Raw genomic sequence first — 16,739 nt, forward strand, 5'->3', positions numbered from 1 at the left:
GCGGCATGGAGGCCATCTGGCTCTACCAGTTCCGCCTCATCGTCATCGGCGACTCCACCGTGGGCAAGTCCTGCCTCATCCGCCGCTTCACCGAGGGCCGCTTCGCGCAGATCTCCGACCCCACGGTGGGCGTGGATTTCTTCTCCAGGCTGGTGGAGATCGAGCCGGGCAAGAGGATCAAGCTGCAGATCTGGGACACGGCCGGGCAGGAGCGGTTCCGGTAGGGCTGCGGGCGGCACAAAGGAGGGCCGCAGGGCCGTTTATTTACGCCCGTTCGTTTCTGCGGGGCTAAAGCCGGGGCGCGGCCCGGCGGGGCGGCGCGGAGGAGCGGGCTGAGGGCTGGGGGATGCGGGGCTCCGGCTGCGTGCGGGGTGCGGGTCTGCAGCTGCGGCGGATCCCGCCGTCTGCAGGGCAGGGCGGTGCGGGGCTCCGGTTTGGGGGTGAGGTTGTGAGAGCGTGCCCCGAACCTCGGCTAATCGCGTGGGTGCGCTTCTGTTTTTCGCCCATCTTTGACCCGCTTTCCTCCCGCTCCCTCCGGAAGCGCTTTCCTTTCTCTGCGTCTCCGCACAGCATCGCGGAGCCGCGCTGCCGTAACGCTTCCATTCACACACCGATGAACGCTCCCCGCTCCCGGTCCCCCGCCTCCCTTCCCACCCTTAGCGCTGACCCCAGGCCCGCGCTCGGTCCTTGCACACGGACAGGCTTTTTGCTGAGGCCGGGAGCCGCTGCTTTATTCCGCTGGCTGAGAGGAGGCACCGGAGCGCTCGGTTGCGTCAGATTCCAAAACGCGGCTGTGTGCGATCCCGCGCTTGTACCTCTGCTGTGAGGAGGGGAAGCTGTTGGACACCTCTGTTTCCCATCTTTAAAATGGAGGGAAGTCTGGGGCCCCCGGGGCTGCTTGCTCTTCTTGCTGGTGCCTGAACCTGCGTGTAGACGTGGTGACAGGCGACCTTCAGCACAAGGGCAGCAGCGCTCAGCAGCAGCAATGCGAGGGGCAGGAGGGTCGCTGGCATAGGAACACATCCTGCCACTTGGAAGTGCCCTTGCCTAAGTGCAGACTTAAATTCCCAATACGAAAAGCAAACCCAGCTACCTTTACGGTATACTTTCAGCTGTGACAAAAGTCTGTTCTGCATTTGTCCCTATCAAATCCAGTCATGTGTTGTACCCCATGAAGCCGGTAGCTCCTGGGCTTCCCCTGCAGGCTGTTCTGGTAAAAGGCAAAACACTGCTAGCACTGGGGTAAGCTGAAGGTGTGGGTGCAGGCAAGAAGCATAGCAGTGCATGTGCTCTCCAGAACCATTACACTTGTTTGTCACAGTGCAAGGGATTTCTTAAGAAGGAAATTCTTAGGAAAGAATTCTGGTATTTCATGGAGTTCTCCATTTTGAGCATTTGCAGCTGCTTTACTGTAAGTTAACAGCTGTCCCACGATGAGGAAAGCATTGCCATTGCCTTGAAGACACTGTGATGGTATCTGCTAGTCTGCATCTGTGCTGCAGTTTTGCTCTTCCTGACTGTTGTTGTGAGTTCTCTCACTCTCCATCAATGAGAAGCTATTCCTGTGCAGTCAGGGCTTAAACTACAGTTAAGCACGTGCCTCTGTTTTGTCATCTCGGCCCCAGAATGGTGCTCTTTGGGTCAGCGTTGAGGCTGTTTTGGAGTTGTAGAACAGCAGGGTTCCATTCTTCCTGGATCCAGCAGGTTGTGCCCTTCTCAGGTTGCTCAAATACTTGCTTCTTGTCTGAAACGTGACATCATGTAATGCTAACAGAAGCAAAAGCGTGTGCAGCCCTCGCTGGCTGGGAATGTGTACCAGCACCTACAGAACAGCTGTTCCCTTCCAGTGAGAGGGAAGGGCTGGGGTGGGCGGTGAGGACCCCAGGTAGAGCCAGGGAGAGGAAGAAGTCCTGCACAGAGGCGGTGCCTTTGTGTTCAAACTTGGTCAGAGTGGGTGTGAGTCGCAGCACTGTTCTGCTGTGGTCAGGAGAGGGACGGGAAGAGCTGGGCAGGAGTCTCATGGGGAATTGGGCAGTGAGGCGCAGAGTGAAGGCAGCGTAGCATGCTTCCTGCAGATCGGTAAGGAGATGTCTGTGGAAAGGCACCCAGACCTTCACCTAGTTTTGCCTCAGCGCAGCGCTCTGTTCAGATCCTGTCATGTCTCTCAGAAGTACCTGAGGCACTGCTGATGCTGGCAGGAGCAGCCAGGGCTGGTGTGCTGGCACACAGGAGAAGCAGAAGTGCCTGTGACAGCATGGGGGTGAATTCAGAGTGCCAGTGTCTGTCTGCAGCTGGCCACAGAGCAAACGGCAGAGCTGATTCCCTTGTTCCCAAATGTGCAGAGCTGTTCTTGTCCCTGGGCCAGATAACTGGAGAGGAGAAGTTAGCCAAGCCTACTTTTTTTTTTTTCTTTTTTTTTTCCCTTTTCCTTTCCTTTTTTTTCCTTCCCTTCTCCCTCCCCCCCCTCTGCCCCCCGTTCTGGCTTTCTTCAGTTGGATTTTCACCCATCATTGCAGGACTTTTGATAAAGCAAATCTTAAAAATGCTGGTGAATCATTTCTGGGGGTAGCTCTGCAGGATAAGCACACTGCAGGGCAGAATAACCTCTAACAACAGACTTGTCTGGTGGAGGAAGAGTCATCCCAAGGTAGACGTAGTGGTGCTTACATTTTCCCAGAAGAAGAAGTTCAGGTCCCTGTGTAAGTTCTCCAGGGACTGAAATCGATGAGTGCTTCTGGATTTAGAACTAATCGGTGACTTTGCAGAAACAGTACAGTTTTACTGCTTCTTGTTTTTTCCATATGTAGTAGCTGTTAGACTGTAGCTCTGCTCAGCTCTGTGTTCTCTGTAGACCTTTGTTGGCTGATTTCATGTGCTGCTTCAGGCTGCCTCAGACTGTGGAGAATGCTTTCCATTTCTCAGTCTGAGGGTCTGCGGGACCTTTTGGGGTCTTTTTAGGGGCACAGCTCCACCTTCTGCCTTCTGATCTGTGGCCTCTCTCTTTGCCTTTTATGTATCTGCCAGTAGGTGTTTGGCTCCTTTAAGCTGCTACAATGCTTCTAAACCAGTGGGGCACCCAAACCATGCAGAGTACTGACTTGGTGTGGTGGAGGCTCGTTAGGCCAATGGCAAAGAGAATATAGAAATCTGTGATAGAGAAGCCAGAAATGGTGGTGAAGTTATAGCAAATCCATGAGGCAGTTACTCAGGGATGAAGTTTTAAGCCAAGATTAGATGTCTGTGAATGACAAGATGTGCAGAGCACAAGTCAAAGCAGCGAGATGTGACTGAGTGCCATTCTCTGTCCTGTGCTCTGCAGGGTAGTCAGGGTAGCAGAAATGCTGCCTTTTAAAGCAGAGGCTTAGGTACAGAAGTGCTACATTGCGATTAAGAAAAGAGAATCAAAAGAAACAAGCAGGAAAAAAAAAAGTGAAGCTTGCTCTGCCCTACCTCCCAAATAGCAGTGACTTACATGTTTGCTATGGATCATTTTTTTGCAGGTCCATCACCAGAGCCTACTACAGGAACTCGGTTGGTGGACTCCTCCTCTTTGACATTACAAACCGCAGGTCCTTCCAGAACGTCCACGAGTGGCTAGAAGAGACCAAGGTGCACGTCCAGCCCTACCAGATCGTCTTTGTTTTGGTGGGTCACAAGTGTGACCTTGACACACAGCGGCAAGTCACCAGGCACGAGGCTGAGAAACTGGCTGCTGCATATGGTATGAAGTACATTGAGACCTCTGCTCGGGATGCCATTAACGTGGAGAAGGCCTTCACTGATCTGACTCGAGATATATACGAGCTTGTTAAAAGGGGGGAAATTTCGATCCAGGAGGGATGGGAAGGGGTAAAGAGTGGGTTTGTCCCAAATGTAGTGCACTCTTCAGAAGAAGTGGTGAAATCAGATAGGCGGTGCTTGTGCTGAGCTCTTCTAGTGAGAGAAGTGATGAACTCTACTAACCAAACGTACTTTACTAAGTGAACTCAGTGTGCCAGAAGGGAGAGCAACACTCCCGTTGTAAACAGCCTCCCGCAGTTTTTTGGATACGAGAACAGACCCAGGGAATAAATGTTCTGTTCCATACAACTTTTCAGAACTGGAGGCTATAAACCTAACAGAGTGAGTGAGGGTGCATGTAGATTTTGTAATGAGACAGCAAGCAGAAGTGAGGGACAGCAGAAGGGGGCAGAGCACACAATTAGATCTGAATGGGCCAGCATGTGCCACAGTGCTGTAGTGTCCTGTTTTAAGTAAATCTATAGCGCCATGCTGGGTGCTGAAGCCACAGTATGGACAGTGCTGTAGTATGAGAAGCAGCAGAGAGAAAGATGACATCTTAGTTTGCATCAGCTGCTTATTACCAGGAAGGTGTAAAGGCAGCATGGGTACCATTCCTTCCTAAGGCCAGTGGCATAGGAAAAGTTTACTGATGTGGTATGCATACTTCTGAATTTTTTTTTCTTACATTCTTGAACCTAGTTCAATAGTCGAGTACTCTGTGGCATTTAAAGAGGAAAATAGTAGTTATTTGATTGGTAATTACAATTCAAATGATTTCCCCTAGTGTTTTTCATGCTGTAAACTGGGATTCTAAGTAGCAACGCCTGCTGCATTAGTAATTATTCAGTACATTTTTAAACTATTTACTGCCTCAATGTGTACCTCAGTGTACCCTCAGTTCAGGGCTTTCCAGTATAATTAAGTGATGAGGAGCATAAAGAGAAAAACTTGTGCTCATCTGCTGTATTTTGAGGCTGGAGTATGGCACCCAGGTGGGACACACCAACATTTGTCTGCTAACAGCACTGTGCTGATGTTTCGGGTGCCTTGTCAGCTGGGGCCACAAGGAAGAATGGAATGAAGTTGGGCAGGGCAGGGGAAACTTGAAAAGCTTAACTAAGGTGCATCGACAAGGTGAGATTTGCTTTTAAAGAAGTTGAATAGCATGGAAAGCAATGGCTTCCATCACTATCTGTTGTTAAAGTGTCATTTTCTTTCTTGGCATCTGTGGAAGAAGAGAACTAGAACTGAGGAGGAGGAGCACAGAAGTGTGTGAGCAGGAGGAAAAGGAAAGCCCCAAGACAAGCTCAAGAGTAAAATTTGTTTTCCTCCTTGTTTTAATTTGACAAGAGATGATCCATATCAGGTTGGTCATTGCGGGTGGAAGCAGTTGTTAAAAAGGCTGTATGTGGGTGGCCATTTTCTGGGCATGCTTTGTTTCTTCTAAGTTTCAACCAGCTTTACAGTTGCAGCAGGGTAACCTGTAGCAAAGTTCAACCTATTTAAAACAAACAGAAACAATAGTGACCTTTTTACTGGAGTTTGCAAGCTTTACACACCGAACTATGGGCAGGAGGGAGTAGGTAAAAACCACAGGAAGCACCTGGTGTTTGATTTTTAGGCCTCTATGTAGAAAAAAAGATACTTGTTACAGCTTTTTTAAGCTACCTCCATCTCAGACAGTGTGAGTCCTGAGTGCTGTTGAATTCGTACTGACTTCCCAAGCCTCTTCTCGTAGTTTGCAGTACTTGTGCTGGTCCGTATGAATTAAAGATTCCTGTATATAAAAAAGAACTCACCTTGAAGTTGGATTACATTTTCATTTGAGTACTCTTGGAACAATTTCAGTTCCTGAGCACTGCAGGGGAGCAGCAGCATTGCAGCTGCTGGGAGGGCACTGGTAGCAAATGAGAGTGAAGGAGGGGTGGCACTGGCCTAGCACCTTTCAGTAAGCTGCTTGCTGCTGCAGAACCCGGCCCATCTTGGACAGGCTGTACCTACACTGAGATCCCTGTGCTAAGGCCTGCTGAACTCCAGGCACTCGGTGGTGGTCAAGCTGAGTAACCTGAAGGTTCAAAAAAGAAATCTCTTAAAAAATCTCTTTCTAGGTAAGTGAAGCTGGAGAAGATTGATGCAGAGCACCACAGGAGCTGGGCTACCATGGGCTCTCTACCTTCAGCTTCTGCTGACGCCAGTGGGGAGCACAAGGTTTGCTCAGACTGGGACTGCTAGTCCTGTTCTCACAAAGACGAGGGCAAACAGGTATGAAAGGGTCAGTTTTCTTATTCTTTCTTTCTTTCAAGGTCTGGCTATTCACAGGCTGTGGCTTAGGTTGCCTTGCTGACTAGTGGCTGTCCTAAGGGCAGAGCTTGAAAGCTCCATTACAGGCAGGTAAAACTTTAAAAAAGATCAGTTTTAGCAAGAGTAAAACCCATGAGCCTCTGTGCAGGAAAAGCTCAGTGTTCACCAGACAGCTGCTGGTTTATTTAATGGCTTGGACATTCCGCTTCTCTCTCTCAGTCTTTCTGCTCCCAGAGGGAAATTCCAGGAAACCTAAATAAGCACGTATATTCAGGACTTCAGAGTAAGTACTTGATTTACAAATACGTGTCATAATTCTGAAGAGAAACAGTACAGAAGAAAATGTATGCAGTCTTAACTACTTAGAGGTAATAAATGGTTATATTAAATGATAGATAAATCGTTATATACATCTTTTTCTAACTCCTTGCATTTTTTTAGGCAGCTTACTAAAATATAGGAAATGTAGATTCATCTGTACAAAATTTGGAATGTTTTTTCTAAGATGAAGAACTTATAGGATATGCTAAGCACTCTTTTCTAACAACTGGTTTTAACGCTTTGACTTCTGATGCAAGAGGGATTTAGAGAAATCAAAGATCATAACTTTCCACAGGATAAAGGTCAGGAGCTCTTTTACTCTAGGACAAAAAGAGAAACAAGAAAAGCTAACTTAAAACAATCTGCATGCTAGATTCAAATTGCTCTGAACCTCCAGAATAAAAACATACTATACACTTTCCTCGCTTTCTGTTATGCACTGTAATGAAATGTGAAAATAATGCTGTATTTAGCTGTCTGTATGTGACTGGAAATATGCTTGTACTTAGCAAAATGGTTACTATGTGATACTGTGAAATTTAAAACTTGTAAAGAGACTGTTGGTTTTTTCCTTCTCCCCTACCTGTTCCTTATCAGTAAGCTATCTCATACCTGTACCGCTTCTGTACAGCAGCCCTAACTGGAAATCTGGTATGGACCAGCTCAACAATAAACAGGATCTTTGCAATGGCACCTGCTGTACATTTTTCTGTAACGGCCACTGGATCACATCTGCACAGCTGGGTGCTGAGAAAACCAGTGCAGCTGTAGAAGTGTCAGCCTGCTCCTTGCAGTAGCCAAAGGAGCCATAGCCCCTCCTGGAGCTTCGCAGCAGGCGGCATTTGGCACACTGCAGAAACTGTTCTAGCTCCTGTATGAGACCTTTCTGTTCTTAATCCAAGCAACAAAAATTTAGCAGTAAACAACAGGGCAATACTGGATGAAGAGCAGTCATATGGAAGCCAGAGTTGCCTATGAATTTTTTAACTTTGTGCTCAGCAAATAACAAAACCCTCTATTCAAAACCAAGAGTTGGGTGTTATTCCAAGGCCAGCTCTCTCCCTAACAACCTGATACATTTTGATCCTGCTGAGTGCTTGCAGTCCTAATGCTGCCTCCCCCCTCACACTAATACCCAGCATTAGGTCATTGGGAGCTGCGCACAGTAGGGTTTTTTGATAGTGCATAAATGCTTAACTCATCATTTCATTGTGCACAACAAAGAGAAGCAATTGCTGCCTTAGGACCAGCTAGAAAAGCAGTGGTGTGGGGAAGTGCTTTAGCCTGCTGGGATCTCATTAATCCATATAGAAGAGAAAATTGCAAGAGAAATCAGGACGTTTGCAGCTGCCCTTCTTGTCATTCCTGATGCTCTCAGAAAGAGAAGCACAGCTTCAACCAAGCATAGCAAGGGGTAGAGATAGATACATGCTAGTCAGATAATGCATTGGTTTAAAATTCTCTCTCCTAGCCAAAGACACTAGAAAAAAAACAGCACCTCCCTGCAAATAAAGGTGTGAATGAGCCCAGTCCAGGAATGCGTTGTGAGCACAGCTAAGGACTTACCTCTTTTACTCCCACCCCTACAGCTCTTGCTGATTTTCAGCCACAGCGCTGTCAAATCAATTGCTTCTGTTCACAAATTCAGGTGTGGTGACTCACAGCCCCCATTTCACACACACCAGTATCCAGCTTTCCACAGCTGCTTCAACTTCTCACTCCCCTGCCCCAGTGATGAGATGGAAACATAAAATATGATACCTCAAATTCATGACTTTCCTACAAAGAAAGACGCACAAAAACTGGTGTTTGCCACAATTGTTTAGTTTTACTATTTTAATATAATGAAATAAAAGTACAAAAACTTTACAGGTATGTTGTTTCTTACATGAAATTCCAACAGTGAACATTTGCATTTATTTTGCAGCAAAACCTGTACTCTTAGAGAATGTGCATATTAGCCACTGACATCACCACTGAGCATTTCATTTTAGACAGAAACTGCAGAGGTAAAAGGCAACAATCTCGCAAGGCTTCGTAAGAACCAAGAAAGTATTCCACCTGTTAACACCAGAAGCCAGACTGCAGTCAACCATCCTTATCTAATACAGGTTTCACCACCTGGGAGGCTGAGTGTGAAGACATTTGAACGACATCTTGTCTAAGGGATTGCAAGTAGGGTTTGTTTTTTTTCATTTACAGGCTGCCAGCATTTCGGTGTCCTTGATCAATACGTTTGCAAAAGTAAGCCATGTATGCACGTGTGTGGAAAAAGAACAGGGTGAGAGCACCTGCAGACTTGACATAACTTGTGCTGTTTACTCCATTTAGCATTCTTTTCTGAAGACAAGTCACAAAGTGTTGTATGTAAAGTGCTGAGAGTTCGGCAACAGGCAGTCAACTAACATAATTATTAAAATCAAGTTTATCCACAGTGGAATGCTTGTATATTGGTGCTGCCAAAGAAGTAATTGACTGAGACAAAATCCAGGACTTTGCTGTGTTTGTCCTTTTTCCTAGGATATGACAGCTGCATGTCTTCCCAGCCCACGCTGACTTTAACTTCATCAGCTGTACACAGAAATGAAAAGTAAACCCTGCATGACCTTAACCTGCTAACATGCTGTCAGTTTCATACATGCACCCTCACCTTTTCAGACAAACATTCAGGCAGAAATTTACTTGTAGCAGACTGGTCTGATCCAAATATTATGTCCTTCGCTGGACTGTGGTATCTTTTCAAACAATCTATACTTTCTTGAAGCATGCATGGAACCAAATTTTGAGTTCACAAATAAATAAAATGTCGCTCACCATTAGTTTTTATATATTTTACCATTTACTGCACTGCTTAAAGTAACTCAGTCCCTTAAGAATGAATTTCAGGGGTGTTTAAATTAAAAATATTTTGAAATTGAAACCACATTTAAAACTGGCAAAACTATGCTTTGTTTTTGGATGGGTCTTCCTTGTTTCTTCTCTTTACATCCCAATTATAAACTCTAGCCATATCTGAGGGCGTGGAATTAAGGAAACAGAAGTGTTCAGTGGAAAGAAAAAAGGGGAAAAGCTGGATATCCTGTTGATCATACATACTTCCTTTAACTTGCAGCAGTCTACAGAAACCTTTTAATGAAAGAGTTGACGTGCTGCAAAGCCTTAACTTACAGGCACGTCAGTAACTCTTAAGAAAGTAAGAAGAATTGGTTTCACTTTGAAATGGTTGCCTGGCCACCTGTTCACAGCACTGACCCACTCTTCCAGCTCACTCTCAGTCCAGGCTTGCAACCATCACAGCAGATCTCAAACAACCTTTGCCACATCCAGCCACCAACCTGCCCCTCCTCAGCACTGAAAACACAGTTATGGTTCACTGACTAAAAAAAAAAAAAAAGTACCCTGGAGTGTTAAGAATTTTAATGACAGCAGGTCCAAGCTAAAAGCATGTCTGGAAACAAGTAGGTACCTGTACATTACCTTCCACATCACTCCTGCGTATTAAAAGGATACTGACTTCTGTAGTGGTGAACTGATCCCTAAGAAAATCCAGGTCTTCCTCTAGAGAATCAAGGTTTCTTGTGGCTGTTGACAAGTTCTTCTCTAGCAGAGCCTGAGCTTCATCAATATCATATTCAAGCATCACGTTGGCCTACACAACAACAATAAAAAACAACAGAAAGATTCATAGAAGCTTTTACACTTGCACTGTAAGGAATAAGGCATAGCATAAATATTTCAGACTGTTTATGGATCATCACATTAACACTGATGAGCTAAGGCAAGGTTCAGGGCAAACAATGTCAGAAGCCACTTGAGGCTCCACCACTTCAGTAACAGTAATAAATCCCCCCAGTGACTTGGAAAGAAGTTTTCCTCCTCCTTCTGAGCAACAGGGGATTTCTGTATATTGCATTCAATCTTTTATGCCAGTATCTCATCTCCACCACATCTGAAAAACAAGACACTCCTCATTCCTTCACAGCATCTCAAGTGTCACACAGCTCTACAAACAATTCTTGCTGCATTCAAGATTCACCTCAGGATCTATGCAGAATACAGACAAACAGCCTGGTGGCACTGCTTATTAACAAAAAGTATTACAAGATATAATGTGTATGAAAGTCCAATCTGGCATCATGGTGGTTTTTAATCAGTAAATTTCAGCAAGGAAGCCACCACGTAAAAAAAAGTGGAACCAAATGAAGATGCACCCATGTAGCTTTGTTACATCCAAGAATTGTGTACTGAACAAAGCCACACAAATCTTATTCAGACAAGATTGCAGGGAATGCAATGCAGAGCTGCAAGAACTATATATGCAGTGCTTGCTTCTTTTTTGGTTGTTTTTTAAATAACTGCAAGACAGTTTCTGCAACAGTAGTGATATGCATAGCCCAGCACAGAGACTGTAAGCAACAAGATGGATAAAGAGCTAAAGGCCCAAGAAACCCTAAGTACGACTAATAAATCATTTGTGGTGCTTCACGATGGCTTTTCTGTATGAACCAAGATGAACTTCCTCTGATACTGTGATAAAAGAAACCTGGTACACCCTGAAAGTCAATGGTTGTGAATTCTGAAGTTACCTGAAAGCAAAATGTAGCAGACAGAAATCTTCTGTTTTTACAACAGAAAAGACTGCTGAAGTTGTAACTGCCAGACCAGCCAGGATGCAGTGCATACCAACAACGCTGCTGCTCTGTGTTGCGTTTGGCAGCCAGCATGTGAGAACACCAGGGATTTACAAGTCTCAAAATAAACATTAGCAGGTTATCTCTACAGATAACGGGGCCTCTGCTCCTGAATATCCCAGCTTGATATTATTTTGGTACTTAGAAATGTGATTCAAGCTCTGATCCCACCAACCTAGCACAAATTCCACTCTAAAAGCTGGCAGGTACCTCTGAGGAACCCAAACCCCACCCTTCCCCAGAAAGCTTGCATGAAACCAAGCTAAATACAAATAACAGGGAGAAGACCAGAAGTTAGTTCTCAGGCTGAGTTGTTTTGTTGGGCATATTCATTCCAGTGCCAAGCAAGGTTGCCTGGTAATGTGAAGCACAATGTGATAGGGAAACATTCACAAATACACTTTTTTGATAAAACAGTTCAGCAAGATTACAGTTCTCTGTCATTTTACTATGTTCAGGCACTAAAAAAAATTGAAAACAAAACCATAAGAACTCCACAAGCATATTGAAATATTGCTATGTTTGCTGCACTGAAACGACACAGCTTTCCTTGCACACATGGAGAATTACACTTGTCCCAATCAGGAGGACAGCTGAGCCAGCAGTGAACCCCATCTTCTGGAAATAAAGTCATATAAACCACTTTACTTACCCCCAGCCACAAACAAACTTTGTCTGTAGGAGGAACTGAAGCTTTGCAGTAGAGATTATCTGCCAATAAAAATCGGGTTTCCATTGGATTTGTGGATTCCTTAAGAGAAATGATAAAGCTTAACATTGACATTTTCACTGGAAACTCACACAGAAGAGACAAAGTTTACAGTAAGGAGTGCACTTTTCTGCTTTTTTGCCACTGATACAGTATTAGCTTGGGTGAAACTGCATGTATGTTTACTTCAACATTGAAGTGCCAAGACTAAGGCATTCTTTAAAGTATTTAAAAGCAACGTGGAAATCTCTATAAGGGTAAAATCCAAGCTTAGCTGCAATCTACACGCTATCGAAGGGATGCTTGCATTACAAACGTTACTGGTTTTGAACAAGCTTTCGGAAAGTACTACATACCTTTAAAACAATTCTGTTATTTACAAAGGCATATTAAGTGTGCTCTCCAAAACATTTCTTGCAATGTGTTCTGTTAGGGTGGAAAGGCAGTTAGCTTTTCTCATACTCGTTAGATATTCAAAATAGTTTACCTTTTTCTTCTGCATGTGTTTTAAAATTTCTAATGTCTGTTTAATTTCGGGAATCTGACCTTTTAGCCTGTGAATTAACAACAGTCATCATTTATTATTTTACAGACACAAAGTTTCCTAAACAACCGATGAGCTCTATTACACAATTCAACCTCCGTTTTAAAACTCGATGCCCTGAACAAACAGCTTTCTGAGCTTACAAATGCACATTTAAAAGATGAAGGCAGGTACAGACACCTCACGTACAGCTTCCCCAGCCCCCAGCACGGGCTCAGCAGTCCTACAGCGAGCAGAGCACGCAGCTTTCCAGCTGTGACACACACTAACAACAAGGTGCACCTGCTGGGCATGTTTTGGTGTATTTCTGGTCCCCACAGGGCAGAGGGAAACCTCCGCAAAAACAGAGATAAAAACCATAGCACTCAAAACAAGTGTAGAGCTTTTGGCCTTAGAGGCTCCGGACCAAATCAGCAGTACTGTCATTTCTTGTGCATGATTCTCAGGAAGGAAAGGAAATCTGTTTCTTTATCCTGAAAGTACTGCCAATATCAGCTCTCTTAAAACCAACTTTGTACTTCTTGGGATATTGAAATTAACACAACTTTATTAAAAAAAAATTGAACCGTGCCAAACATTTCCCAGTTCTGCACAAACACAACTTACCTTCGTTTCTTCTGAGCAAGGTTAAGTTCCAAAAACTTATACTTCTGGTACTGCTCATCCAACTTCTTCAGAACTACATCTGCTGTCTCGTTTCCGGGCTGTTTCATAAAAGAATCCACGTCTTCCTTGAAGGGGAGAAAAAACCCTCAGCGTTACAAGAGCTTTACAGAAATCCTCAGTATCATCAAGTAGAGAGCTGCATCGAAGATGAAAGGAGTATTTCACAGCCCTATTTATTGATGCCTTTTTAGCAGCAGCATCAGCCTTGCCAATGCCAAATGAAGCCCAACAGGAGAAGCCCTCAGACCAGGGCTAACTTTCAGTTTCCCGTATGCAAAGTGAGGATGGCGCATCCCTGGTTTCTCAGATTAGAGCTGCGTAGGATAAGAGCAACAAAGCAAAAGGGCCAGGCTGAGCCTGAGCCAGGCCATGTGGTGGCAGAGAGAGGCCAAGGGGAGAAAGCCGTGCTAACAGCTCAGTGCAGCTTTGTGCTAATAACATGTCTTCCCAAAGGCCTCCTGCAGGCAGCAGAGCCACAGAAAGCCCTGCAGGACAAAACAAGCCAGGCCCTGGGAGCAGCACCTCGGATGGCAGCAGGAGCAGCAGGACGCTGACCTCTACCAGCCCCAGGAAGCAGCCCAGCTGCCTCAACCCATGCTGCAGCCTCCTGAAAGGGGCGTGGGCCAAGGGATGGGCCACAGCTTCTGACCTGACAGCAGCTACCTGCATGCAATGGCCTGAGGAGCACCTTCAGTTGCAGTGCCAGCAAGAGACACAGCTGCCTCCTAGAACCATAGAATTGCTCAGGTTGGAAAAGACCTTCAAGATTATCAAGTCCAGCCTAACCATACTACCCTAACTCTAACAACCCACTGCTAAATCATGTCCCTGAGCACTGCATCCAAACAATTTTTAAACACATCCAGAGATGGTGACTCAACCACCTCCCTTGGCAGCCCATTCCAGTATGACCTACAAAGAAGTTTTTCCTGATATCCAACCTAAACCTCACCTGGCACAACTTGAGGCCATTTCCCCTTGTCCTGTCACGTGTCACCAGTGAGAGGAGACCAACCCCACTCTCACTGCAATCGCTTTCAGGTATTTGAAGAGAGCAATAAGGTTTCCCCTCAGTCTCCTCCAGACCAAACAGCCTCAGTTCCTTCAGTCTCTCCTCATAGGCCACATTCTCCAAGCCCTTCCCCAGCCTTGTTGCCCTTCTTTGGACTTGCTCCAGCACCTCCATGTCCTTTCTGTACTGAGGTGCCCAAAACTGAACAGAGCACTTGAGGTGAGGCCTCACCAATGCTGAGTACAGGGGCAGGATGACTTCCCTGGTCCTGCTCATCACAGCATTCCTGATATGAGCCAGGATGCCACTGGCCTTCTTGGCCACCTGGGCACACTGCTGGCTCATATCCAGCTGACTGCCCATCAGTACACCAAGGTCCCTTTCCATCAGGCAGCTTTTCAGCCACTCCTCCACAAGCCTGTAGGTTTGCCTGGCGTTGTTTGTTTGTGCAGGACCTGATACTTGGCCCTAAACTTGTACAGTCTACCTTGGCCTGTCAATGTAGTCTATCCAGGTCCCTCTATAGTGCCTTTCTACCCTCTGGCAGATCAACACTTCCTCCACACTTGTCATCTGCTAACTTACTGAGAGTGCACTCAATCCCCTTATCAAGATCATTAATAACGATGTTGAATAGGAGTGGCCCCAGTACCGAGCCCTGGGGGATGCTGACCCTGACCGGTTGCCAACTGGATCTAACTCCATTGACCACAACTCTTTGGGCCCGGCCATGCAGCCAGTGTTGCAGCCAGTGTTTCACCCAGCAGAGCGTGTGCCCATCCAAACTGTGGGCAGCCAGCTTCTTCACCAGGGTGTTGTGGGGGACAGTGTCAAAGGCTTTACTGAAGTCCAGGTAGAACACATCGACAGCCTTACCTTCATCCACTAAGCGGGTCACCTTGTCATAAAATGAAGTCAAGTTTGTCAAACAGGATCTACCATTCATGAACCCTTGCTGACTGGGCCTGATCCCCTGGTTGACTTTTAATTCATCAGTGATGGCCCCTGAGATTATCCATTCCATAACCTTCCCTGGCACCGAGGTGAGACTGACAGGTCTGTAGCTACCAGGATCATCTTTCTGGCCCTTTCTGAGGACAGGCATCACATTTGCCAGCCTCCAGTCCACCAGGACATCCCCGGTTAGCCAGGACTGTTGAAGGATGATGGAGAGTGGCTTGGCAACCACATCCGCCAACTGCTCAGCAGTCTAGGGTGCAATCCATCTGGCCCTATGGACCTGTGAGTGTCCAGCTTTCAGAGCAGGTCCAAAACCATCTCATCATGGATCATGCAGGGCTTATTCTGTTCCCCATCCCTATCTTCCAGTGCAAGGAGCTGTGTGCCCATGAAGCAACTAGTCTTACTATTAAAGACTGAGGCAAAGAAGGCATTAAGTACCTCAGCCTTATTCTGATCCTTGGTCACTGTGTTTGCCTCTGCGTCCAGCAAGGGATGGGGATTCTCCCTAGCTCTCCTCTTACTGCTGATATATTAATACAAATATTTACTGTTGTCTTTCACCTTAGTGACCAAGTTCAGTTCTAGCTGGGCTTTGGCCTTTCTAATTTTCTCCCTCCACAGTGCTCCTGACAGAGCCTGCAGCAAAGCCCAGTCTGAAAAGACAAGGACAAGACCAAACATTGCAAAAACTTGACTGGAGATGCTCTGAAACAAAACTCCCTCTTGTGGAAGCAATTCTGCTTGTGTAGATCACTAGGGAACAAAAAGGCAACACTAAGAGTGTTGTTTAACTCCAGGGAAAGCCAAGTTAGCTACGTGCCACATGATGCTTGGGGAGCCATGAAAGACTACAGAGCAGCTTGGCCTTTATCCATGCCTATGAAGCAGTGTGTGCCAAAAAGGCACTGAAAAACACCCTCCAAACAGAGGTGATTCATGAAACACTCTTCAAAGCTAATGCTGCCCAGACAGCATAGGAGGTTGGGGAACAAACAAATCACAAGCAGGTCTTTACTGCAACAGCACACCGTTTTATCACTGAAGCCTATTTTCCGAAGAAAAAAACCCAAACAAAACGTTAATAAAACCCATACTATCATAACTACCTTGCCACTTTGAGCAACAGGACAGCACTAAATGCTTCTTAATGCATGCTTCGTTCGGATAAAGTTAAGCATGCCCCAACGTGTACGTGTATGTGCTCAAACATCGCCACTGAAGAGGATCTCTTCTGCAGAGACCATTCTGGATCTGATAAGAGCATCTCTCAGAGACAAGGACTGGGATGCCAGTTCGTAAGGCTGCAAAGAGGCAGAGAGTCAAGGCACAGCCGGGGCTCCAGTCAAAGCACCCGAGAAACTGGAGACGTGTGCAACACACACAGAACCACAGAACAGCGCCGGGTGGAAGGGAGCTCTGGACATCATCCAGTCCAAACCCTGCTACAGCAGGTTCCTTAGGGCAGGATGCACGGTAAGGATGCCAGGAAGGTTGGGACACGTGCAGAGAAGGGCAGCGTGCAGCCGGTCGGGCAGCCTGCTCCAGCAGAGGCTCCGCCGCCCTCCAGGGAAGGGAGCCGTGCGACAGACGGCGGAGGAGCCGCACGCACCGACACGCGCGTGGTGCCCCGGCCCTCCGACAGCTGGGCTCGGGGGCAAAAGCTGGCGAGACGAGACGAGCCCGGAGCTTCTGGCCGGAGCACGAAAGCACCCCGACCGCCGCTTCGAGGACGGCCGGAGGAGGCAGCGC

At 46.4% G+C, this 16,739-nt stretch overlaps 2 protein-coding genes across 5 annotated transcripts; one reads left to right on the forward strand and one right to left on the reverse strand.

Annotated features, from left to right (window-relative positions):
• The first annotated feature begins 5 nt into the window (after positions 1-5).
• RAB39B (RAB39B, member RAS oncogene family) lies at positions 6-9,224 on the forward strand. Of its 4 annotated transcripts, none has more exons than XR_002117745.2 (3): positions 6-220; positions 3,501-6,045; positions 8,608-9,224. XR_002117745.2 is itself a non-coding variant. In XM_010715386.2 (2 exons), exons 1-2 carry the CDS (start codon positions 6-8, stop codon positions 3,925-3,927), a joined length of 642 nt encoding a protein of 213 aa, XP_010713688.1. In that variant the 3' UTR covers positions 3,928-7,098. The 4 variants fall into 4 exon arrangements, 1 of the variants encoding a protein (XP_010713688.1); XR_002117743.1 differs by lacking the exon at positions 8,608-9,224 and having other exon boundaries at positions 3,501-5,149; positions 5,892-7,098; XR_002117744.1 differs by lacking the exon at positions 8,608-9,224 and adding an exon at positions 6,087-7,098 and having other exon boundaries at positions 3,501-5,149.
• Positions 8,214-13,109, reverse strand: VBP1 (VHL binding protein 1). Its single transcript, XM_019618287.2, has 5 exons — positions 12,956-13,109; positions 12,293-12,359; positions 11,749-11,847; positions 9,916-10,054; positions 8,214-9,417 (listed from the first exon to the last, which is right to left on the reverse strand). Exons 1-5 carry the CDS (start codon positions 13,060-13,062, stop codon positions 9,347-9,349), a joined length of 483 nt encoding a protein of 160 aa, XP_019473832.1. The 5' UTR covers positions 13,063-13,109; the 3' UTR covers positions 8,214-9,346.
• Positions 13,110-16,739: the final 3,630 nt, after the last annotated feature.

The sequence above is a fragment of the Meleagris gallopavo genome, chromosome 9 (genome assembly GCF_000146605.3).
Source record: "Meleagris gallopavo isolate NT-WF06-2002-E0010 breed Aviagen turkey brand Nicholas breeding stock chromosome 9, Turkey_5.1, whole genome shotgun sequence".
Lineage (NCBI taxonomy): Eukaryota > Metazoa > Chordata > Aves > Galliformes > Phasianidae > Meleagris > Meleagris gallopavo.